Source organism: Nelusetta ayraudi, unplaced genomic scaffold (genome assembly GCF_046127955.1).
Source record: "Nelusetta ayraudi isolate G7.1 ecotype Tasmania unplaced genomic scaffold, CSIRO-AGI_Nayr_v1 ptg000042l, whole genome shotgun sequence".
Classification (NCBI taxonomy): Eukaryota; Metazoa; Chordata; class Actinopteri; order Tetraodontiformes; family Monacanthidae; genus Nelusetta; species Nelusetta ayraudi.
In genome coordinates this window covers 737,985-763,915 of record NW_027466092.1, presented here as the reverse complement: position 1 = coordinate 763,915, position 25,931 = coordinate 737,985, and the positions used below count along the sequence as shown (strand labels likewise).

The following is a 25,931-nucleotide window of genomic DNA, read 5'->3' as shown; positions in this document are numbered from 1 at the left end:
TTTCAGAAAAGGAGGCTTCGGTTTAGTCAGTGCGACACCGCAGTGCTTCATCCTGGACAACACCAGACAGCTCAGATCTGGCACAGCTGAGATCTGGCACAGCTGAGATCTGGCACAGTGGAGAAGTGGCGAGCCACACACGGAGACGGCTCTGCGATTTGGGACTTCGGGCCACGGATCAAATTTGTTTTTGTAAGCGGTGACACGAGAACATGGGAACTCACGTCGATGTAGGAGGCGTTGATGTAGTCCGAGCAGAGGTTTCCATCCAGCTGGGTCAACGCCACTCTGGAGTGATCGTCTGGTGGAGGAAAAACAGGCGCTTCAGAGTGACACTCGCTCATTTTGGGGGCGGTGGACAGGGGAAGTGTTGTTCTGCGGTTCTGGCCGCTGGCTGGCCAACGAGCTTCGCTCCGCACAACCTCTTCTAACCTCGACTGGCGGCCAGACAGTGGCAACAGTTCTGACAAAACACCAACTAATAACACATTTATTTACTTTTTTTTTTTTTAAACACTTATTCAGTTATGTAAAACATGTGGATATAATTATATAACAAGTTTCTGTTACAGATCAAGTTCAAGTTACAGATATATGTTTTCATTTCTTATTTTCTAAAAATAATTATTTTAATTTTTATTTCTTTTAATTCATTTTTTTTCCCATCTCTTTGCACTGCATATGCTGCTGTTATGCAAATTGTTCAAATGTGGGACAAATAAAGGCACTGTATTCTATTCTACCCTGACTTACCGAGAAGAACAAGTGGTTACTGTAAGCAACTGTGTTGGTAGAAGTGGATCGTGAGCTGTCAGCAGTTAAAGAAAGGAACAAAAAGAAACAAAAAACGTGCGAAAAAACGTGCGAAAACACGTGCGCGCACAAACAGGAAGCTGTGTTCTCTGGTTGTGAGTCAACAGAAAGCCGAGGTGCTGCCGAAACAGAGAGTGGGCTCACAGGGGAGGATGTTGGGGTATCTGTTCTTCTCCTTGTTGTCGTCCTTGTTGGCCTCCTCGTAAGTGCCGGTGGCCGTGCCGCCCGGCAGGAACTGAAAAACAGACAGAAGGAAAGAAAGAAGGAAGGAAGGAAGGAAGAAAGAAAGAAAAAGATGAAACAACAGCAGACAAGGTGGAGTGTTAAAACCACTGTGTGCACAGGATGTAAGGGGGCGGGACTACAGCTGCACCTCCTCCCCCATCTAAAGGCTTCAGGCTCCAGCAGGTTACACACTGACTGGTAGTCATGTGCCTGCTTTGACTCACATCCTCCGTCATACACAAAAATTATGCAGCAGACTATTTTTGTGTGTGTGTGTGTGTGTGTGTGTGTGTGTGTGTGTGTGTGTGTGTGTGTGTGTGTGTGTCACAGGCAGCAGGAAACACACCTCTGGTCATAGCCACTGTGTGAACTGAGTGTGTGGTTAAAACCCCCAGTTATACTTGCACAGCGTCTAATTCTACTGAGGAGACCATCGGCTCACATTTGCTCTTATTTGTCTGCCGATCGGCTTCGCAACTGAACGCTCATCACGGGCCCACACGGAGCTACCAGAGCAGGCTCAGGAGGGGAGGTTGATCAGGCAGTTCTTCATGTCCGTTCCCACTCACAAGAAGTGATTGTGACAGCGCTCAAACCTCCACAGCCTTCTTTTCTCTGGAGTCTACGCTCACAATATGCAGATAGACGCAACCGCATGCCCTCAATCGTAGTAAAGTAAATATAAAAAAAGTTAACTTTTGATGTTACGTAACTCTCACAAAAACTGTGACCGTTTAACTTTGTGAAATTTGAACTTTTGTTGTTGCGTAATTATCCCAACAACTGTAGTCACAGCAGAGTCAAGCACCACAATTCCAGACAATGGAGATCCTCTGCATATGACTGGCACGTGTCAAAACGCAAAGCATGATGGGAACTCTAGGCGAAACAATGCGGGCCGGCCAGCGAACTAAGATAATGTTCCCTTCTTACGATGTTGAGCCTTTTGTTAAGCCCCGTTAATTGTTTTTTTGTTTTTTTTTAATTAGACTGTAATGAACATGATGTGGAAGTGTGGAAATATTTCGAGAAATAATTAAAAATAGTTTAAAACGTGAGGGCTCATGGACAGCTCCAGTCACTTTTTGTTGTTGCTTTTTTCCCTGGAAGTCACGGGTCACATCACGGGTCACATCACGGGTCACAGACGTTACTAAAACAGACGTGGCTTCGACCCGGTCCGAGCACGGAGGCGGCCACTCACGTTATACTCCTCCCTGAACAGCTTGCCATCGTCGGCCGAGCGGAGCCGGAACTCCTCCTCCAGGTGCTCCACCGGGATGGGGGAGTAGGTCTTAGCGGCCGTGGGCGACCGAGGTAGCAGGACCACGGTCTGTTGTTCTGTGGCGAGGAGAGAGAGAGAGAGAGCGAGAGGGAGAGAGAGAGAGAGAGAGAGAAAGAAAGAGGTGTGGCTTTATTAAAGAGGTCGTCGCGGCTGATTTAGTGTCACGAACACAAGAATCATCACAAAAAATAAGTTGATTGGGTTTAAAATTCATCATTTCTGTTAACAAACACATTGATTTGACCTGAATTCAACATGTTACTGTACCACTGAACCAGTTCCACTGGCAGCAGTTTCATCACCATCAGCTGAATATAGAGAAATGAAATGAAAACACTTTCACACAGCCTCTCCTCTGGCAGCTGGCTTCCTGTTCTGCCTTTTCGCCCCTGAGTCCGAGCAGAAGTGGCCGTGACGGCTGATCGCCCGGAGATGTGGGAGATTTGGCTGTGTGCGCTGTTCAGGGTTGTGTCACACTGTTCGTACGACTTTCTGGTTACAGACGTGTATTTGTTACCTTAACAATGTCCCTGAATGTCTGGCAAAAGCTGCAAAAGGCTCCTGTTGAAGTGGAACTTTCACCAGCCTTACACACTCACACACACACACACACACACACACACACACACGAACGCATGCACACACACACACGCAAGCACGCACGCACACTCCTGCCTGGTCAGAGGTTGTCTGAGCCAAATCAGTGACAGCAGGGAATCAGTCTGACGGGAGGTTGTGAGTTTGACTACCAGCAGCACCGGACACACACAGGTGCAGAGCTTCACAGGTGTTAGTGGAGGAGCGCCACAATTCGGTTGAATTTGGTAAAAATAAATAAATAAATAAATAAATAAATAAAACAAAATCATGGCGGGAAGACATTCCAGAGTTTGTTAGTGAGAGAAAACGGACTTGTGTTTGGCGCCCCTGCTGGATACCTGACCTGGTGGCAGGACGGTGCACAGGGTCTCCGTGCTGATGTGGCCAACGTCTGGGAACACACCACACAGCCAATCACGACACAAAACAACCACCCGAGTCGCTGAGTCACGACGGAGACGGTTAGAGTCCAGAAGGTGGCCGAGAGGGAGACGCGTCCGCTGCCGACGGTTTCCTCTCTCAACCTGCCGGCCCGGGATGAAAACTCCGCTAACGGTCTCAGGAGTGAAACCGCGTTCCCAGTAACAACTCTTAGTTCCTCCGCTGCTGCTGGGTGAGCGAATGCCTCACAGCCACACACGACTTCAAGGAGCTTCCAGGAGGCTCGACAGCTCCTGTTCATGGAGTTCATGCTTCCTGCCGACTGTATTACCGTTTCCTTGGCCCTGATTGATACGAAGCCCGTCGAGGTCCAGGATGAGGACGGAGGCCGGGGGCCAGAGAGGGGGGGTCAGACTTTAGGTACCGCGTACAAGAATGCGATGATAAGCTATTTCTGCTGCTCAGACGAACCACAGGAAGTGCAGCACGACGGCAGCGGCAGCGGAGGGACGACCTGCACGTCTCCTCTCAAACCTGTTGCTACTTTTACACCTCCTGCTGCCTGAGCGCTGAGAGACTCTCTCACTTCTTCTCACCACCGAGAAACCCAGTCCGACAAGCGGATGAATCGGATAAAAAGAAAAGCCACCTCACCCTGTTCCTCCAGGATGCCATTGGGAACCTTCTTGTCGACGGCGGTGACGACGGCTTTTCTCTGGTTCTTTAACCTGCGTGGAGGTGGAGAGAGAGAGAGAGAGAGAGATAGAGAAACGGAGAGAGAGAGAGAGAGACAGCGGAGTGAGGTGGCGGCAGAACGGAAAACAGAACACGGCGGCTGGCCCAGGCCTCGCCATCCTACCATCTGAAACTTGAGAAGTTGTTCCTTTTCATGAGCTGATCTGATCTCTGACCTCCGGCTGAGCTTCCGATAAAAACCTCCACCACACTGACGTCCCGGACTCACACGCTGTCCTTCTCCTGCTCCCACTGACAGCCGCTACCGCCTGTCTGCTCTCTTCTCACTGAGAGGGAGGCGGCTCGCACAGCAACACTTCCTGACTGGGCTCCGCCCCCCTCGCTGACTAAAGGAGGAAGTGTTTGTCACCCTGAGCTCTGCCCCTGAGGCTGGCCGGCCGCCAGGCCCAGTCCGGGGCGGTGCTGCTGCTGCTGCTGGGTGTGTGTGTGTGTGTGTGTGTGTGTGTGTGTGTGTGTGTGAGTGTGAGTGTGAGAGAGATTGTGTTTACCTGAGGAAGTACCAGGTCAGCAGGATGGCGATGAGCAGCAGCAGCGACAACACCAGCGCGGTGGGGAGGACGTGATGGCTGGTCGACGACTCGTCTCCTGAGGGGTCGTCAAGGTCAAACACAAGGTGTGGAGGGGGGGGGGAATATTGTCAACACGCAACCACACAATCCACCTCTTTTTTGGCAAATTGCCCTGGCCGCGCAACAATCGACACTCGACGCGATGCGATCGTCTCCCCTGGCAGCTGCAGATTCAATAACTCGATTTCTAGCTGCATTTTTCTCTTCTATTTGGCAGACGGCTGCAAAACAGGGAGTCACGCCGCATGACATCAGCCGTGTTTACCAAGGCGCAAACGCACGCGGGCTAACTCGCGCGCGCGCACACACAGACAGGGCGGCAATTTAGCGCTGAGGCCAGCCAGAGTTCACAACAACACGGCTATTATCCAGCTGATGCATGGACTCGCGAGGAGCTGCAGAGTAAACACATTTCTAGAAGATGATCTCGACTCAGCTGCTGCTGCTGCTGCTGCCCAGCATGGCTCAGCATCACATGTCAAGGTGCCACGCCCCTCCTTCCCCCTCCCCCCACACACACACACACACACCACGCCGTTCTCACCCTGTGTGTGGTTGCCGCTGCTGGTGGAGATGGACGGCGTCGTGGTCGCCACCAGGAACACAAGCGGGACCATTGTGCCTGCGGAGGACAAAAACAAACAAAACACAGGATGAAGACCAGCAGATTATATTGGATTTAGCGGCCGGGCACGGGAATCATGGGCCTCTGGATAACGCCGCCATTCACGGACGGAGGCAGAACAAGCTGCCGAGGAGGCCGCATTCCGAGGCGTTTCTGCTGCTGGGGAGGGGAGGGGAGGCGAGGGGTGGGGGGGTGGGGGGCGGCGGCATGGGTGCAAAGTTCCCTCGCACACAATGGAACGACACACTCACATCCTGCTCGTTCGTTGCGTCAGGGTCATTAAACCGGCGTTGTAATACCTAAAGTGTCCACACGGAGGCATGACAGCGCAACGCATGAGAAACCAGGCTGAGCGCTTCACCGCCAGACTCGTTTGTTGGCGCGAGGAGCAGCCGACCAGGCGCAAATACAGGAAAAAAAATACTGAGTTTAGATTCAAGTCAGAGAGATAAACGTGCATTATCCGCGAGCTCTGTGATACCTCTATGCCTGTTTTAATCACCATCAAATGAGTCATTCTTATTGCTGCTGTCTTCATACTTTATCAAGAATGTTTAACAAATGATCTTAATTTAATGGCAGTCTAGTGTCTTATGCTCAAATCAGTGCATCTTTATAGCGCAGCTTCAGCAAATCAAAGAGGACACGTTTTCTCTCTGTTTTTTCTTTATCGTAAAAGGATGATTCATTTCGAGGATAAAGGCACGAGTGCGTATTAGCAAAAATGTATTATTAAAAAAAAAAAAAATCCTATCAGAAAGAGATGCATGACAAATAAATAATAAATAAATAAATAAATAAATAAATAAATAAATAAAATAATCAAAAAAGGCAAAGATGCCAGCTGAGCTGGAGGGACTGAATGGTGGTGAGGAAGGAGCCAATCAGGATCTGTTATTCACCACCCCTCCCCTTCCCCGTCCTCTCCCCCCGCCTCCCCCTTCACACATGCAGGTGTCTGGTGATGCAGAGAGGAAGCGGCAGAAAGGAGCAGAAAGGAGCATCTCCGATCAATCCCTGCGCCTCTGCATGCAGAGAGGCTTTCACATCCCGCCGCCGCTCCAGCGGCACCTGCTCTTAAATAAAACGCCGCAGATCAGAGGAGCAATGCGGTGAACGACCCGCGGGGAAACAGAAATTCATTTCACAAATGTGCCGCTAATCTGCACCTCGTCTGTCCGGACAGCGACACGTCCATCAGTCAGTCACTCATTCACTGGCCAACTGATCTTTCAGAAATATCAACAGGCAAGAAATCCTTGTTTTCACACGCACGCACACAGATACACACACACACACGCACACGCACACGCACGCACGCACACACACACACACACACACACACACACACACACACACACACACACACACACGCATATGTATGTACATATATATGTATAAATTAAACCTAAATAATAAAAATCATATCGAAATAATAATAAATGGAAACATGATGATGAAGATGTTGAAAAATTCCAACTTTTCCATCCACCCGAGCGTCTGTGCTGTCAGTCCACAACTTCTTCCACTCTCTCCCAATTTGTCAGAAAACATTCACTAAACGTGCACTCTCTGTTCCGAAAGTCGGCCCTTTGTGACATCATAAACTGCAGAAACGCCACTAACCCATTTCATTGACAATGCTCCCCCTTAACCAGACAGGTGTAGGCTCCACCCTCTGAGGCCGCCTTGTTTCTGTCTCTCTGCATTAGTGTTAGCAGGAGGTAGCAAACAGAGGGCTAAATATGCTTCTTTTTTTTTGTGCTCTAACAATCCTGCAGACCAACGTGAGCTTTCTCACAGTGCGTTGCTGTGTGCAGCTGCGCATAGAGGAGAAGCCCAGGCCAAGTGCACGGTCAATGAAGACACTGTATGTGTGTGTGTGTGTGTGTGTGTGTGTGTGTGTGTGTGTGTGTGTGTGTGAAGCCTCCACGCTGTGCCGCAGTGTCCTGTAATGCGTCCAGCAGGCAGGACACCAGAGGAATGTGGGAGCAGCGGAGCAGAGACGCAGCCACTGCAGCAGCAGCAGTGGTGGAGGTGGTGGATGGAGGGAGGAGAGAGAGAGAGATGGAGGGAGGGAGGGAGGGAGAAAGGGAGCAGAGGGTCCGGGTCAATAATATTTCCTGGAGCGATTAATAAACCCTGACAAGAAGCCTCTGGTCCAGGCTCCGTGGGGAGACGACTGATGAAAGAATTCTAATGAGAGACGAGAGCCCTCCTGCTCACTGCCTCTTTGTAAATGTCACAAGCTTGGATGAGAGTGAGAGAGAGTGTGTGTGTGTGTGTGTGTGTGTGTGTGTGTGTGTGTGTGTGTATGTGTCTAGAGGGAGTGCGTTAAATGTGTGTAAAATACAGAGGGTAAAACTTGTGCTTGTACTCGCTGTGCTGTTTTGGGACTTTCAACAACACAAGCAGTGTGTGTGTGTGTGTGTGTGTGTGTGTGGCAGTAGCTCAGCTGGTTAGAACCCACCACCAGTTCTGTCATGTGCTGCATCCGCTATTAAACTGCTCCACTTCCTGGCTCCTCCTCCTCCTCCGTGGCCTCTGGAGGTGTCACACGGCGTCACATTTCAGGCTCCGCCCCCGGCGAGGTACAGTCCACCCAACCCCTGCCCCCGCAACCTCCCCCGCAGCCCCCCCGGTCTTATCACTGCGGCGCCCCCTAGCCTGACCTCTCTCTGACCGCGCGTCTCCCGGGAGACGGCCGACTTCCTCTCCTCCGTCTTCACAGGGACGAGTCGCCCTCATCAGTGAACAGCGGCGCCGCGGCGTGGCGTGAACCCAGTCCGGGCCCACCGGGTCTCAGATCACATGACTATAAATAAAACCATCATCATCACACTGAGGTCGCGCCGCACCGCCGGGGGCAAACAGCAGCTATCGCCGCATTGTGCGCCGTCTAATCAGAGCATTGTCCTCTCTCTCTCTCTCTCTCTCTCTCTCTCCCCCCCTCCACTTGGCAGCGGGCGGGCGAGTCGGCACCGGCCGTGATGGAAGTGGGTCATGGGAGATGTCAGCTCGCGGGAAGTTCTGAGGCGTCCTTATTTTCCGATAGGAGACGTTATAGTGGAAGTGGAAGCCTAGAGGGGAGGGGGGAGTGAGTGAGGAGGGGGGAGGGGGAAGGGGGGAGGCGGGGTGACTGTCCCAGCTCGCCAGACAGGAAGTCATTTCTGTACTTTATGTCCTGAGTGACGAGACAGTCGACACTGGTGGTGAATTCACCTGGCCAGCTGGTTTCTGACAGTCCTGCTGCTCAACCAAGAAGTTCATCCTTCACTTCTTGCTCCTGCTGCTTCACAAAGAGTGTGTGTGTGTGTGTGTGTGTGTGTGTGTGTGTGTGTGTGTGTGTGTGTGTGTGTGTAAAAGCAATGCCACCTCTCCCAGACACCCACCCAACCCAACAGGCGTTGGCTCCGCCCTCTGATACCACCTTGTTTTTAATCTCCTTCCAAAAGTTGTGTAAGGTCAAGAAAAAAAAAAAGCATCCTTTTCAGCAGGAGGCTGTAAACAGAGGGCTAAATACGCTGCTTTCTGAGTGAGGAGAAGCGTCAATATTGCTGCACGTTTAACATGATGGAACTGAGCTGAACTCTGGTAGCAACACTTCTGGTGCTTCAAGCTGGCAGATAATTGAGATGCCATCAGGGAAACAGAGGCAGCCGGTGGAGACGGACTGCCCGCTTTACTGCGTTTCCTGCAATTCTTCATCGTCAAAAAAAAAGATGATGAAGATGAAGTTTGCTTACATACAAAAGGATTTAAGAAAATGCAAACAAAACAAGGACATCTTGGTCTTCAGATCTAAAGAAGAAGAAAAAAAGTCGCTCCCACAGCAACTCCTCGTCAAATTGCACCACTTTCTTCTTGTTCCTCCGACACGACAAACAACCCCTGTGACTTTTCACACAACCTAATAAAACAGTTTTATTGCACACGTCTTCGCCTCTCTGCGTCTCACATCCGGCGTCTGGCTGGCAGCTCGCCGCTGATGAAAAGGCCGCCGCCCTTCGAAGAACCCGAACACCTCGCAGCCCGTTAAACTGAACGCTCACACATGTGACGCGCTGTCACAGTGGGCAAACCGATAAACGACTGAGAGCGAGCAGGAAGTGCAGAGAGATGATGAGTCTGGACTTCTGACTGACGGTAAATCTTGTTTTTTACTCGCAATTTAGGCGCGTCCACGACCAGCTGTTTGATGCGATATTCGGGTTTGGTGCAATTCTAGGGTTAATGGAAACACAGCTAGTGAGACACGCAAAGAGACAGACAGGCAGACAGACAGCTGTCACTCCCACCACCTGCAGAGTCTCTGGCCACAGTCTCCCTCTGTCTCTTCAGATCCATCAGCAGGGGAATGTGGACAATGCGTGTTGGTGGTGGGTGGTGGCTGAGCTGGCACTCGCTTCTCCCACTCCACCCCCTACCTTAGCCTCAGACTGCCAGACTGTTTACCCTCGAGGCAACAACAAAAGCGGTTTTAGAAGCAAAACCCGCAGACGAGGAAGGAAGGAAAAAAGAGCCCGGCAGAAATCTGAAACCTCTGGTGCACCGCGGTGCAAGGCAGAGGGCTTGACGTCAGTGGCAATCGAGCTTCTGACCACAACTGTCAGGCGTGAAAAGTTACTTGGCTTGAAGCTACGCTAGGCTGTACTGTATATATGTCTCCTGAACCCAGCAGATACCTGGCTGCGTGGGCTACAAAACCCCGTCAATCCCTGAATGATTTTTTTTTTATTATTTATTTATTTATTTTTATTTCAGTGCATTCTTACGACCAATAAGCTTCAATTTAAAGAGTTGATGATGAGGTACGGATGGTGAGAAGACACAGGAAAAGACCAGGAAGAAGACGCTGCAACCGCTTTAACACGCTGTAAAACAACAGCCGCTGCTGCTGCTGCTGCTGCTGCTGCCGCTGCTGCTGCCGCTGCTGCTGCCGCTGCTGCCGCTGCTGCTGAGGTTAGCATGGACGCTAACGGGTTTAACAGATCTGGATGGCACTTTCACACTTAAAAAAAAGAACACAGTGAAAAGCGACAGGGGGAAGTGATGCACAGCAAACAGATCCGCCCAGCAACACATCTGATTGGTCTTTCAAGTTTGCCTTCAAAAAGCTTCCTGTGGGCTCTCCTCCAGATGGAGATGTGGGATAAACCTGCTTCCGCTCTGGGGGCAATTACATCTTGAAAATTAGAGATAAAATGAGCAGGCGGAAAAACTCTCAGAGGCGTTCAGGTCTCTTCTTTGTTTCTGCGAGTACAATAATAACAGCAGATGCGAACGTTTGGTAACACGGTTGGGTTTCTATGAATAAGCGCGGGCAGGGTGAGTGCAAGCTGCAAGGTTGACAGCCCGATGACGGCACTTTTGCGTGAGACTTGATCACTTCTATACCCTTTGAACCAGGGTGGGGACAGTCAAGTCCAATTTTGAATAAAATTTGGCCAGATTTACTGGCAAAAGCTTAATATACTCCACACCAATAGGTTTGTGTGGGTGTGTAATGACTGCACTTGTACAACTTTTTAAATTAGATCATCGCTTATCCAAAAAAGAAATAAAGCTATTTGATAAAGTGCTATCAGTGTTGGTAAAACACGCAAAAAGACACTGTAAGATACTGTAATACTGACTGTCTTCTGTGATGGCGATGGGTAACGAGGGAAACTTGTTGGGATGAGTGTGTTTACGGCAACCTCACTGTCGGAGAACTCGGCTTAGTTTAGAGCTGTGAAGGCCACCGTAGTTCACTGGGAAGTTTAGGAGAGGGAGGGTGAATGATCGAGCGAGCGAGCGAGCGAGCGAGCGAGCCCTGCAATCTGACATCTGACCACTCAATGTTACTCAAGGTCTGTTCTCCTTTTTTTTTGCACTTTCTTTTTCAAAATCTTGAACACTGGACCTTTATAAGGTAGCAAAATAAAAGAAAAGGCGTCAAGCCTAGAGTCTTTTAGGGTTTAACCAGCATCCATTTAGTGTTACTGTTGCGGTAACTGACCGCAAGAACTACAAAAAAACCACTGGAAGAACCTGGAGGAGTGAAAATGACACCTTCCAGCTGCAGTCGGTTGTCCTCACATGACTGTGTCGCTAAGAGGAAGCGGCAGCGGCACTGAAGCGTTCCTCTATTTCGGGGTTATCACACACACACACACACACACACACACACACACACGCACACACACACACAGAGGCACAGCTTCCCTTTCACACAGCAGCCGGACCGAGTCGAGACTCCCGCTGCTGGGTTTCTCCCCGCTGTAAAGCCCCACTCCCTCTCCCTCTCCCCCCTCCCTCACTGTGCGTTTCCATGGTAACAACAAGGCACCTGCGAGGTGTTTGACAACACGTTACGCCAAAAGGGAAAACAGGAGGAAATGATGTCAGAGAAATATCATAAACCGTAATTACAGCAGGAGGAAGCACGCATCGGAAAATTTCTTCAACAAAAACCCAGAAAAAGACTCATCATGATCATCACCTGTGTTTGCAGTTGCACCCCCCCGCCAACACACACACACACACACACACACACACACACACACACACACACACACACCCCTGCCCAAGCCTGACGTCCTCCTGGCGTCGTCATTAATCAGTCCCCGCCTCGGCTGGGACGGCGTGGCTGTGAGAACGACCTTGGGGACCTGCCGCCGCTACGTCTGCAGTGTCAGCCACTCTAGACCCCCCCCCCCCCGCCGCCCATCAGATCGCCCTGCCGCGAGGTCAGATAAAAACGCCTTTACTGCCTAAAAGAGCAAATAATGGCGTGTTAGTCCGTTCGCTAGCAGTTAGCCAGCAGTTAGCCAGCGAAGGGAACCTGGAGGGTTCTGCTGTCCCAATGCTTCCTGCCAGCTGTCACAGAGTGCAGCCACCTTTTTTAGCACAACCCGCCTCCGTCTGTCAGAGAGCATTATCATCAAACAAACAAACAAACCAAAAAACCCACCACAGATCCCGTCCATACGTCTGGCAGCTCTGTGGATGTGAGCACCGAACTAAAAACTGGTTGAAAAGTGTCAAATCAATCACAGATCAGAACAGGGCCAAAACATTCCTGGCAGTTTTGTTCAGAGCTGGAGAGGATTCTCAAGTCAGAAGAATAACAAAGAGCAGCTGTGAAGACTTTTTCCCTGTGGGACTAAATTCAATAATATCAATAAAATCAATCTGATTATAATTATATGTTCCAACTTCACTCCTGTCAAATTTGGAGGAAACCAGAAGCGGAGAAGCATCTTTTTTCTGGATCAGCTTTAGTTCTGATTATTACCGACCAGTCTGTGACCGCTGAGGGGAGCAGAAACACATCTGATTGGCCGGATGAAAAGGATTCCTTCAACTACCTCTCCCATCTTTATTCCTTTTTTCTAAAGGTTTTATATGGCCTCTTTAAAAGATGGATACAACCAAAATCCAACACATTTATGAAACATTCAAGTTAGACGACAATTTCTTTTTAATTGAAATTTTTGGTTGAAGTCCGAAGCTGAAAAATGCAGCCGTCAGCCGCCCTAGCTGCTAAGAGAGCATTTAGCCGCTGCATATTAGTTAAGAATAACACAGTATTAACACAGTATTAGATAAGAAGCGATTACTGATAATCCTCTTACCAACATTCCAGCCATAACTGTTACTGTTACCGCCAGGATTTCATGTATCATACGGCTGAAGTGGCCTTGGAAAATAAAATCAATGTATCAATAAATACGTCAACAAAAAAAGAAAAGAAAAGCTGCTGCCGCCATATGTTGAGACGTTTGCTCCAGCTGGTCTCCTTCGCTATTCCAACAACACACAAACGCACAACTTGCACTTGTTGGAAATGTGCTCTGAGACATACGGTCGCCGTCGCTTCTTCCGAGACAACAAACGCATCTGCCAACAATCGGCTCATCGGACTTCCTGCCATTCAATAAACACACACCGTGATGCACACAAGTAGCCGCAAACGTTGCAGTGTGGTGTGAAGGATCCAGGGGGAAACACTGGACAACACGTGGGAGAGACCCTCCCCCAGCGGAGAGACCCTCCCCCAGCGGAGAGACCCTCCCCCAGCGGAGAGACCCTCCCCCAGCGGAGAGACCCTCTCCCTGACAGCACTGCTGCCTCCATCCTGATGCCTCTGGGATGGGGTTCACCTCCACGCCCTCCATCCATTATTCAGCAGCAGCAGTAACTACAGGCTCCAATCATCGATAGACGCCACAGAGCATCTGGATGAGGCGTGATGGAGAAAGAGGAAAAGGTAGGGGGCGCTGTGAGGCTTTAGAGGAGCAGCAGCAGGATAGCGACTCTTCAGGATGAATTCCTCAGGAATTAGTCAAGGCTGCATTTATTCCGACGCCTCCTCATTTAACAATACATATTTGTCAAATGGGTCCTAGTTTTGGTTTCACAATGAGTTTGACTCAGTCTGACAAAGCGCCCTCTACTGGCCAGACAAGAGAACTGATCCCTCTCATGAGAAACCTGCTTCACTTTTGCATCAGCAGTTCACCTCAACTCCTCCTGACCAGAAGCAACAAACAAACTCAACTGTATGTTTGGACCTGCAGAGGGCGCCACAGAGACCAAACAAGATGTCAGCAGAGCAGGTGAGAAAGAAAGAGAGGAGGGAAGGGCAGGTGGAGGGCTGAGCAGCTGGAGACAAGGTGTTGAGATCAACAAAGACACACCCCTACCTGCTTCTGACCGGTCACTTTCTTAGTGCCTTGAACCCCTCACCCAATCAGGAGCTAGCAGGGGCGGGTCTTTGCAGGAAAACAAAACAATGCCTTACAAATTTCTGTATCTGGCCGGCTGAGGGTGCTTTTAGTTGAACATAGAAAAACTGCGGCCTGTGGCTGTGACTATTTACGAATAACGAATAACGAATTTAATGTTGACGGTAAATCATCGAAGAAACACGTTGGGGGGAAAAAAGCGAACACAGAATAGCGTCAATTGGCCCCCCAAAAATAATGATCAAAACTTTGCCGTTGGGAAATATTTTTTTCCTCTTTATATTCAGCGGTCGCAGCATTAGTCACTGAGGAAGTTCGTCCCCTGACTGTCATCGTCTGGAAGTTCCCCGAATCACGTGTACACAACAGCGTGCATCCAAAGTGGTAAACAAAACGGTGACTGGCTGTCAAACAGCGGGTGAATCACCTCCTTCACCGGCCGTGAGACCACTGATGGATGTTTGGGTGAGAAGAGGAGGTGGGAAGGAGGGGAGACGGACAACGGTCGGACGCTGTGGTGGAAAACTCAATTTTACAAACAAACAAAGGGCCTCTCTGGAGAACCTCTGGCTGGTGTTCTCATTATGGACGGCGAGCCGTCGAGGAATCTCACAGGGCGACAAAAGCCTCTCCGCAAAATCAGCTGGCATAAATCAGATCGGCGACGATTACCCATGACGCTTTTCTGCCGGAAGAAGATTTAAGCACCAACGAGGAACAGACCACACACACACCACCCCCCCCCCCGGCCCCCTGGGGAGAAAAGGTGTGTCCTCCACACACACACACACACACACACACACACACACACACATAGAGAACTGCTCTCTGACAAGATCTACAGCCGTGCTCACTTCAAAAAAAAATATTATAAAAACATCCTTTCATCCACCAGAAGGAAGGAGGATGGGTGGGGGAGGGGCTGTGAGGGAGGATGGGTGGGTGGGTGGGGGGGGGCTGGCGGTGGAGAGGGGAGTGATAAGCACCGCTGGGGAAGAACAAACAGCCGCTTGATTCCTGGGGGAGGAGAGGAGGAAAGAAGGAGCAGCAGAGCCCAGAGTCCACCGCCACACAACACAACACTACACAACACAACACAACTTCTGACTCGTCTGCGCACAAATCACGCGCCGCTCGGCCGCCACAGTGTGGCGCTACACCTGCCAGCAGAGCGCCGAAGTTTCCGATGGACCGGCAACAGGTCCGACGGAGGAGGCAGGAGGACCAAACAAAAACAACACAACGCAAAAGTGGTGTTGTCACGTCCGCACAGGGGACGATCGGCGCACCCTGGCAGTAACGGCCAGTAATTACCTGCTTGTCCCCAAAAAGCCGAGCTGACACATTTTTCACAATCCTCTCCTGCAGCATCACCAGGTCCCTGCAGAAGCACATTGTTTAGCGGCACTTTGTTGATGAGGGGTTGTGTAACACCGTTGTTCAGGCAGAACATGAGTCACTGGCTGGGACTCAGGGCCTCCAGTCAGTGACTCTCATTGTCCTAACCCCCCCTCACCCTCCCCTCCCACAACCCCCCCCCTCCCTGGTTCCACGAATGTGAACACATTGAGAGCGGGTGACTTTCCGACATCCTCTGGGGGAAACTCGCTGCCCCCTGGGGGAGGAAAGAGGAAGTGGAGCATCCAGTCGGAACACACTGCCAATAAAAGCTCCCAGAGCCGAGAGGACTGACCCTGAACCAGAACCCTTGACCTGGAGCTGGAGCTGGACCTAGTGGGGGAGACCAGCAGGCCCCAGGGAACCGAGACTGACCGCTGGGTTGATCTATCAGTGGAATCAGACACAAAACAATGCACTTCTTGTTGTCGCAGCATCATTTTTAGCATTTTCAGACCTTGGTCTCCAGTGGAGCAGCGTCACATGAGCACTTTTGCAAAAACAGCCCGAGGTCCCCACAGAACAGCACGTTTAGCCCTCTGTTTACAGGGAAGGCGTCCAAAACGAGGTAGTCTCAGAGGGCGGAGCCAACACCTGGCTAGGAGTGGGGTTACTAACCAGACTGCCCCTTGTGACATCACAGAGAGGTGACTTCCAGAACTGTTTCAACACCTCTGTTGAGCAGTTGGCAGAGACAGTGAACACTGGAGACACTGAGTGTCACGAGAAATTGAACTTTCGATAATTTGGCAACGTCATGATAATGTTAGTTTCCCCTGTTTTTCACACAATGAAATTATCTCAATGTTTTTAGCTTAGTCAACAAAAAAGACATTCCAGTCCAAGTGAAGAAACCTCACTGAAGTTCTAAAGGTGAAATATGTAATACAGCTGTATTCCATAGTTAAGTACAAGCATAATGTGTGTGAAGGAAGAAAAAGGGGGTTTTGAGAAAAGCCGACAGGGAAAAAAAAAGACCAGATTTAGATTTAGCTTTTTTTCCATCTCTACAAGACAAAAAAAAAACCCACCCCATGCCCTTGTGTTTGCGAAAACATCGAAAAGTTAATTTATCACGTCAGCGCGTCCTCTTTATTTCTTTATTCCTCCTCTGAGGATTCTGAGAAATCCCAAGAAAAGAAGAGAAGAAAAACACTTCGGAGGAAACTTCAGAATCTCCACAGCTGACATTTATCATCCGGCAATCTGGGTTACGCTTAATAGAAGCTAGCGTCTGTGTGTGTGTGTGTGTGTGTGTGTGTGTGTGTGTGTGTGTCCCACTCTTCCCTCCCCTCCTGCAGCAGCGCGGCACAGGAAACCTGGCTGCTCGGAAAGGAAGCAGAGCTATCAAACAGCAGATGGGGGGACGGCATGTGCTTACACTGCAGAAGCGCGCGCACACACACACACACACACTTTGCGGCGACCTGGCCACAGTCTCCTTCATCAGTCCTTCTCTTTAAACTTTACTTTTTTCTTTCGCTTTGTCAACTTTTTTTTTTTTTTTTTACCTTTGTTCTCTTTTTTTCCTCTCGTTTGAGTGAGTCATTATATCGCAGGCGGGTGGGGCAGAAATATTAAAAATGCAAAAGGAAATGATGGTGTCATTGACATTTAAGGGTCTTTTTGTGGTGCAACGGTTCTCACGGCAACAGTAAGGAGGTGAATGTTATTATTATTTCTTTATTATTCATTCCTTCGAACCGCAGCTCTGCCAAAGTTCTCAGTTGCTCTGGAAAAACCCTAATTTTCAGCCGAGCGCTCTTTAACTACGACGATGCGACGCGTCATTGAGAGTGACGCGTGTCAACGCTCACACACAAACACACACACGCACTCACACACACTTCCAGACAGAACAAACAGCTGTTCTGGAACGAAGAACGGCGGCGCAAAGTGTCAGGCTGCAGCCAGGTGGCGCCGCCTGTGCCATCCCATAGAACAGGGGTCGTCGGGATGACGGCATCTGGCTCACAGAAAAATCTTAGCTGACCTTTCTTAACACAAGTAAAGAATAATTCCGCTTATCTTCAAGTAAAACATTACAAAAAACACAGTGTTAAAAAGAATCTTCCCAAAAAACGTCTCGTGCATTTTATAGGCTACAGTATTATTTTTTTTTTTTTTACCACAAATGTTCAGGGTTGCGCTGCTGGAGCCTAACACGTCTGTGCATCAGTGTACGGGAGGGTTTGACACCTCTATTTTTATTGAACTAAATGCGGTAGCCTACACGAGTCATTGTGAAGGTGAAGCAGAACTTCCCGCCGTTTAATCAGAAAGTTAGCTTCGCGGATTTATACAGCACAAAAACTCTTTTGCCGAAGACAATGATTTTTTTTCTTTTCTTAGCTTTGACAGATAATTCTGAAGCCCGTGTGGCAATCTGAATCAATTGATAATAAGGACGCAATTAAACCAGAAGTGCCACTGTGCTCAAGTTTAGGTTAGACGTGGAAACGGCCACAGCGCTTCCTTCAGACTCCAGTTTTGGCGAAATCTCTGTATTTAGTTGTATTAGGAGTTACAAATTAAAAACAATAAATATTGTATGGCTCTCACGAAAAAAAAAATTTTTTTGGCTCTCTTGGCCATAAAGGTTCCCGACCCCTGCCATAGAACATAACAATCGCTCTGAAAAAGACTTTTTTTTCTGAGCTACTGTGCTGTAAGCCACTAATCCAGCAGGGTTCAAGTCAGGTAAAGAAACTGGAGGGGAAGACAGGGGGGTGGAGACTCTGATCTCCTGCTCAGTCAAAACAAACCAAAGCATGTGTCGTCTCTGGACAACACAATCCCGCTGGAAAAAAAACCTTCCTGTTTCTTCATCCTTCCCAGCAGCAGACACACAAGCAGCAGCGCCCAGTCTGCGGTGTGTTGCATACACAACTTTGAAACAGGCTGCTCGCTTGGGTTGAAGCTCAAAGATTCCATTTACAAAAACACACAACCGCAAAAGTCGGGCTGCTACAAATACCTGGATGAGCTGCGGTTCAGTGTGAGGCGAGTCTCAGGTCACATGGTTTCTCGCGGTGCCTGGCGGTTACATCGCCGCCGCTGCCGCCGGTAGAGAAGCTGGGGGCGGAGCCGAGGTCACAGAGGGGGGAGGTGGCTCCGGGATCCTGGATGAAGGGACGCTGCTCACCTGCCTGTCCAGCCAGAGAGACGGGGAGAGAGAGAGAGAGGGAGAGAGAGAGAGAAAACAAAAGACAGCGTGAGGAGGCAGGGAGCGAGGGAGGTAAGAGGAGTCACAGAGATGCACTTCCTGCTGCGGACAGGAAGTGCAGCGTGTGGCAAGAAGAAGTGGAAGCAACACGATGAAGAAACAGGATGATTCTGCAGTCTAGCACAGCGAGCAGGGCTGTGTGTTTGTGTGTTTGTGTGTGTGTGTGTGTGTGTGTGTGTGTGTGTGTGTGTGTGTGTGTGTGTGTGTGTGAGAGAGATGCAACCATTGGTTTACAACAACCTGAATGCAAAAGGTCAGTTTCACAGTCGGCGGCACCACCTTCAACTTCTGATATGTGTTGAAAGTGGAAGATTCCATATTTGGATGTGTGGGCGGGGCCAGAGGTCCAACGCTCCGCCCAACCGCCGGTAAGCTGGTTGCAGTTGCCTACTAAACTGTAGCCACGCCAACAAGACATTTTTCAAGCAGTCTGTAATTCTTTCTCGTTTTTAGTCTTTTTGCAACCGACTGTGGCGGTCCCTGCTGGCCAAACCATAGAATGCAGGGTTTTATTTGGCACTTCCTCTGTTGGCCTCCTTCTTTTGAAAACCCCGCCCATCTTTTTCATACAGTCAACGGATGCAACTAACACAGTCCATGACAGTGCGTGTATGTGCGCAGCAGAGTCAGGTGACCCGCTGGACTTAAGCCAGGTATCCACACAGTGTCTATTTGTAGGATCACGTTACAACTAGATGGACTGCTGTTGAGGTCTCTTTGTATAGTGGACGCTGAGTCGATCTGCAAATCTCATCCGAGGAAACACTGAAAAAGGCTTCGAATCCTAAACGCTGTGCACGGAATTCTGGCCGTTCAGAAGTAAAACAAACACACTGACGGTGTTGTTTTCATGTTTCTCCTCCTCTGATGTGGACGACCACCTCTGACCAAACTGCAGCAGTCACACTGATCTTTGCCAGCGGCCACCGCCAGCATTTACAGCCAGTGGGAGCTTCTTCTTTTTCCTTCTTCTTCGGTGGTTTTCCACAGCAGCCGCTTCCCGCTCTCATTAGTCACTCCTACTTTTATACGTAAATGGGAGCTGATTGGCTGTGCAACCACACAAACGCACTCGGTTGGAGGTCTGGCAAGACGGATGAGCAAGACTTTAAAAGTTAAAAAACCGATGCGACCCGGCCGCCGTGCACTTTAAAAAAAAAAAAAAAACTGAATCCCCTTATTTACAAAATTCCTTTGAGTGCACTGTTTATGTTTGGTTATTTATTAGCTGGTGCCCGCTAATAAATAACCAGCCGAGGAGGCTCGGCAGCAGAACAAAAGTACAGGGAAAAAGATTCACAGCAGAGCATTCCTCTTGCTCCTCCTCCTCCTCCCCCACCACCAAAGGCTGAAAAGGTGGAAACCTAAACAGCTTCCACAACGTTCCTCAACAATAAGAAGCTTTTTCTTCCACAAACAGCGAGCCCTCGTGTCTTCCAAGGCTGCTCGCTTGACATTTTTGGAGATATAAGAGGTCTTCACCTGGCAGCGGCTGGGAGCTACGCAGGGCCACGCGGTTGCCACGGCAACGTTCTCCACAAGCCGGCCAGAGGGGAGAGGGGAGGGGTGGGAGAAATTCTCCCCGTTCCTCAGCTATTCATTTATTTATTTTTCCAGGCTTCGATGAAAAATTGCATCTCCTCCGACCTTCTCCACCTCCTCCGATCCAGGTGCTGGATGGATCCCGCTGGAAGCGGCCACGTTTCATAGCAGCGGGATGACGGGTGGGCGGGGCTTTGATTGGAAGACAGGATTGATATGGGAAAAAAAAAAAAAAAATAGGGAGGGGGGGGGGTTCTATCTGCTTCATCGGGGCTCCAGATTGGTTTCAGTGTGCGGCTAATTTCCTGGAGAGCCCAGCGACTCTGAAATCACCTCACAGCTCATGAATGAATAACAGCAGGTCCGGAGGGATCGAGCAGGACATCAATATTTGAAGACGCTGCGTTGCAATGCACTCGGACATCGGCGGGAGAACACACCGAAAATTCTGCCGCAGCAGCAGTCACAGCCAATCGAGCAGCTGCCCGGTGAAAGTTTAGACAAGCAAAATTAATTGCTGCACGAATGCGATTATGCGGCGCGTTTATGCACGCGCAGGAACCCGGCGCTGCAGGAGCGGAGACGATGAGAAGCTGCCAGCGGAGCAGCTGCAGCGTCGGCGTTCTGGTCCTGAAGGTGAAGGAGCTGATTAAAACAGCAGCCGCCTCCCGTTGTCCACGAGAGCCTGCTTCCTGTTTCTGACGCCGAGTTCCTCAGTGATGACTGTAAAATCATTCCGAGGCTGCGTTGAGACGAAGGAACACGCAGATGATTTGTGATGGGAATCTTCTGTGGTTGGTGTCATTCTGCGTGTTCCTCCGTCTAAATGCAGCATTTCTGGGAAAAAGAAGGCGGACGTTTATTCCTCCCGGTCAGCAGGTGTCACAATCACTCGGGACTCAGTGTTCTGTTCCGTTCTATTGGTTGACAGGCCCGACAGGTACTGAAGTCTAATCACAGTTTGAACCATGCTAACCGACTTGACACCCGACTCTCAGCAGTTTCTCCGGGCGAAGCCAAAAGCTGGCGACCTCTGAGCTGCTCAGGTCACCGACCACACAGCAGCAAGCAAATCGTTTGACATAATGCGAATATTTCACGCCCGATGCATTTTCCCTCGACATAGTTTCGGTTTCATTTTACACCTCTCAAAACTTCTTGTCTTTTGATTCGTTATATTCTCTTAACATGATTGTCTGTGCCACCTTGCAGCAAACCCACAGAATTATCATTTGAGTGACAGAGGCTGTCGTGTGTGTGATTCCAGCCCCAATAAGTTGAGGTGTGAGGCCTCGCAGTCAAAACCAGAAAAATCACACACACACACACACACACACACACACACACACACACACACGCACCGTGTCTCGCTCCACCGACGGGCTTGCGAACCCAGAGCACAGATTTTGCACTTGAAGGTTTTTCCGCTGCGTTACTTCTTGACACGAGTCCCTCAGCAGGTGGAACCCACACGGATTTAAAAAAAAAGAAAAGAAAAAAAGGCATTTTTCACTAAAGCTGGTCGACACCTGACAGTCGGGAACCAGGGCTGAGGAAACTGGGAAGGGAAGCTGATGGATGGACATCACACACGGCCGCCTTCACAGTCGGAGACGGAGACACACACACACACACACACACACACACACACACACACACACACACACACACACAAGTGTGTGTTTGGACCATTTGCCCGGCCCGCCTCCGCAGGGTTGTGGTTCAATCAGATTAGAGCATCACACCGAGATCTCGCAGCGCTCCGACACAAATCCATTTAGTGAGATAAGCCTTGACGGCAACCAGGGACGGCCGGCGAGGGACGATGTCTCTTCTCCTCCGGCCCGGCCGGTTATCGGGTTTGAGTCATCGGCGCAGCGCTGGACTGTGGTTACACAAGCGGCTCGGGCGTCACTCAAAGTGTCGCACAAAGAGGAAACGCAGGAAACAGGAAACGCATTCTAGTGGCTGAAACACACTTGACCCCCCCCCCCGGCCCCAACCCCCACCAACTCCTGCCCCTCGCAAAGAAACATCAACCATAACAGTTTTTTATTGACCAATAACAAGCTGCTAAATGTTTAACAGTGAAGCTTGAATCGCGCAGTTGCAACAGAAGTGGTTTTGGTGCCGTGATAATGATAATGACATCAAACGCGCTGCAGGAGGGAGACGAGACGCAGGTTGAGGCTGAGCTGATGTGGTGGGATCGCCCAGGGAGCCACTCACTCACTAGGATATTAAAGAGACGCTTTAACATTTCAGTCTGATTGGCCAATTGCCCCCTATGTTGGTATTCACTCCATGTGTTGAAATATTACAAAATTATATGTGATTATTATTTATTATTATGAAGCTACATGTCACAACTTGCTCACCAGAGCAGTTTTGGAATTGCAACCCCCCCCCCCCTCAAGACAACAAGCAGGGAACATAGTGTACCAACTGATATGACTACAAGGATTCTGGCAATTGGCCAAAAAACTTTGAAACTTTGAAACCGCTGGACGGTGAGCAGGGAGGAGAAGACTTTTTCCACCCTCCGCCTGCGGCTCCCGGCCAAGGCAGACAGGAAGTGCGCATGATAACATCAGATCAGCAGCACTTCTGGACTCCGCTCTCGGCCTCGTAATCAAATATCGGGGAATTTTCCTAAAGGGTCCGCGTAGGAATCTGCAGACGGCCACGTCGATATCGCTATTCATTTGGCGGGAAGCTAATTAAAGAGTTGCGACTGAACAGTCACCTGTGGCGGCCCGGGATCGATGACCAATAGAGTGAGAGGACCTGCAGCGAGGAGCAGAGGAACAGAGAGAAGGAGAGACGATAAGCTGCCTCTGAGGACGAGCGAAAGGACTTGCAGGTTGTTTAGGTGTATTGACGTGTGTTAATTGTGTTTTTCACAAGCCTCATACTTAACAGCAGATCCACCTGTATGTTTCCTATTGGGAATAAATTAATCAGTCTTTTCCTATCAATTCTTCATCATCTTTCTCACTGCGTGTGTCTCCATCGATCAAAGTTGATCATGGAAGACATCCATCAGTTGTCTCGACTGTCTACAAAAAAAAAAAACAGAAGTTTCTTTTGTCCTCACAGATGCAAAATACATCTTTCCATGAAACTTTCGAATGCTGACGTGTGTGACAGCACTGGTAATGCCTTCTAACCTAATGGCAATGCGTATGCTGTCATCCAGCATGTTGCTAGAGCAAGGTTAGCATGTCGATGCAAGCATTTGGTTAGCATCTATTAGTCTCTGCCCATAGGATTTTTGTTACTTGGGTCATTGACTAAAGACATGCAGCTATTTACACCCCCCCCCCACCCACCCAAACAAACTAATGTCATATTTACTCCTCTGTGACAGCGTCCTGCTAAAACACTAGTATTAGCTCGCCGCTAGCACAAGTTTGCGCACCAAACAGCCAGTTAGGCCGAACCGGAGGATGATGTTGTTGGTTTTCTAATCTCCAGGAACGTCACTGACACAGTGACACAGGATGCAGGCTATTGTTAGAAAACACCAGGAGAGGAAATTCTGCCTAATCCTGGACCTCCAGTATGAGAGGAAAGCTGCAGGGGAAAAAAAGGACCAAAACGTGTAGGTGCCATTCCACATCTCGATTCACCGTCTCCCAGCACACACAGCTGGCCGGATGCCTTTGAATACATCCGCAAGATTATTTATCCGTCCATCCCACCATCCAGGAGCTTTTCCCATCCCTTTCTCCTCCTCCTCCTCCTCCTCCTCCTCCTCCTCCTCCTCCTCCTCCTCTTCCTGCTCTCAGGCACTTCGAGGATCAGTTCCGACAAAACAGACGAGGGTTAAGCAAGCCGACGATTTCACTCCGCGAAGCCAACCTGCTAAATATTCATGATGGAAGTGGAGGCAGGAAACTCAACCAACCACAATTTTAACACAAAGCACAAAAAAAAAAGACAAAGAGGAGCGCGCCGACACGAAACCGGCATCTGTGAGACACATGCACACCCACATAAGGGATTAAACAAATAAATTAATCATAAAATAAAATAAATCAGTGCAGATACCAGTGTGTATATTTGGCTGCAGCCCTGCGGCTTCATGTCTCGTTTGTCTGCACAACATTGTCTACGAGCAGAGACAGGCAGGGACGGGGGGGCGCAGGGTGCGGGAGCGATGAGCTCGTCTTTCACATGGAGGCAGAAAAAGCAAAAAAAAAAACAAAAAAAAGATCAGGTGAAGACGGATGTGTGCGAGATGCTCTCTGGCAGAAATGGGATTATTTATCAAGTGGAGATGATGTCTGAGGAAAGGTCAGACTGCGCCCAGATTAAGACATAAATCTGCGTGAGAGAGGGAGAGAGAGAGAGAGAGAGAGAGAGGGAGAAGGAGAGAGCTACAAGAAAAAAACCATTTTCTGGCTTTAGGGAAAAATTCATAATTCAACCTTCCTTGCTGCCTGTGAATGCAGCAGCTCTGGCAACTGGTCGGAGTTTTTTTTTTTTTTTTTTTAATCTCTTTTACTATATCTATTTTTTAGATTCACATCCTTCCGTCAGTACGAGTCCGAGCGAGAAGAAGAAGATATACGAATAATCCGGCCGGCAGGAAGAGAGATAGGGAGCTGAGATCACTTCCTGTGTCAGCGAGCCGCAGGGCTCCTGGCAGCCAAACACACACGAGTGACGTAACATCGGCCCAACAACGCTGCCCGGAGAGTCGACAACCGTGGCTCTCTGGCTAGAAAACACCCAGAGGAACCAGAGGAACCAGAAGAATGGAGGCTAAAAGTGGGAATGGCCCGACTCACTTCCTGTCGTTTGCAAGCTCGCAAACAAACAAACGTGTCAAGGGTTTGTTTATTCATTTGTCTGTGAATTTATTCATTCATTGACTTCTTTTTTCTTTTTTTGCTGAGCGCTGGCAAGGTTTGGTGGAAGCCAGATTAGCGCCGGAAGCTATGACCTAGAACATTTGTTGTGGGTGGGCCTGCTGCTGGTAAGCCAGGAGCGTAATAATCTTCCTGCAGCAGCGACTCACCGATGGAAACGTGATTGGCTCACATTGAGCCGTGGATGTGGGGGCGGAGGGGGGACGTTTGGAAGTGTAAACAGGAAGAAAATGTTACATAATGAGACTCTGGAAGAGGCTTAGGTTCTTCAGCGTTAGGAAGATGGAGAATGACGGTTCCTCTGAACCACTTGGAGGCAAACAAACAAACAAAACGACACCCAGTGGCTCGGTAACACGTCCACGGAGAAATAATCCGGCAGTCAGTGTTTATTTATCAGAGCGCGGCACCAATATATTGCCAACATCAATCCCAACAAGTGTGCTTGTGTGTGTGCATGTGTGTGTGTGCGTGTGTAAATAGTGTAATCTAGCCATCAGAGGGGAACTTCGCCCCCCCTCCCAGCCTTGCCTCTGTCCAGGAAGTGGCTGCGTAAACACTCTGCTGCTGTTTCATCGTCTCCACTGGGAGGTGAAGCAGCGGTGAGGTTTCGGGTTGACAACGCCTCCCTCCAAAAATATACAAAAAAATCAACAGGTTCGATGAGGAAAAAAGCCCAGTATATATCTTATATTTGGTCAAAAACAAAATCCTAACCAGGATTTTTTTTTTTTTTTTTGTCAGACATCGAGGCATCGTGAAGGTTTCTGATCACGCGGTTTGGCCACCAGGGACTCCAGGTCTCCTGCTCCTGCTGCTCCTCCTCCTCTTCCTCCTTCACCCCCCCCCCCCCTTCCTCTTCTCACAGTGAACTTATGAACTGCAGCAGCAGCAGCAGCAGC

General features: G+C 49.6%; 1 protein-coding gene and 1 long non-coding RNA gene across 6 annotated transcripts in view; one reads left to right on the top strand and one right to left on the bottom strand.

The window, feature by feature from the left end:
• The window catches only part of ptprea (protein tyrosine phosphatase receptor type Ea), a 46,966-nt gene that overhangs the window by 7,979 nt on the left and 13,056 nt on the right, over window positions 1–25,931 (bottom strand). For 2 of the 5 annotated variants that reach the window (XM_076033450.1, XM_076033451.1), the window contains exons 2-9: window positions 18,362–18,533; window positions 5,174–5,251; window positions 4,549–4,645; window positions 3,959–4,032; window positions 3,267–3,314; window positions 2,243–2,379; window positions 958–1,048; window positions 225–301 (exon numbers count right to left, since the gene is read on the bottom strand). In XM_076033450.1, the coding sequence (XP_075889565.1) occupies window positions 225–301; window positions 958–1,048; window positions 2,243–2,379; window positions 3,267–3,314; window positions 3,959–4,032; window positions 4,549–4,645; window positions 5,174–5,246 (597 nt within the window). In that variant the 5' untranslated portion in view covers window positions 5,247–5,251; window positions 18,362–18,533. Of the gene's footprint in view, window positions 1–224; window positions 302–957; window positions 1,049–2,242; window positions 2,380–3,266; window positions 3,315–3,958; window positions 4,033–4,163; window positions 4,333–4,548; window positions 4,646–5,173; window positions 5,252–18,361; window positions 18,534–25,931 lie in introns of those variants that run through there. The other 3 variants (XM_076033452.1, XM_076033453.1, XM_076033454.1) reach the window with 3 other exon arrangements.
• On the top strand, window positions 18,752–25,915 carry LOC142893163 (uncharacterized). Its single transcript, XR_012927653.1, has 3 exons — window positions 18,752–18,978; window positions 20,228–20,334; window positions 25,774–25,915. It is a non-coding gene; the product is annotated as an uncharacterized LOC142893163 (long non-coding RNA).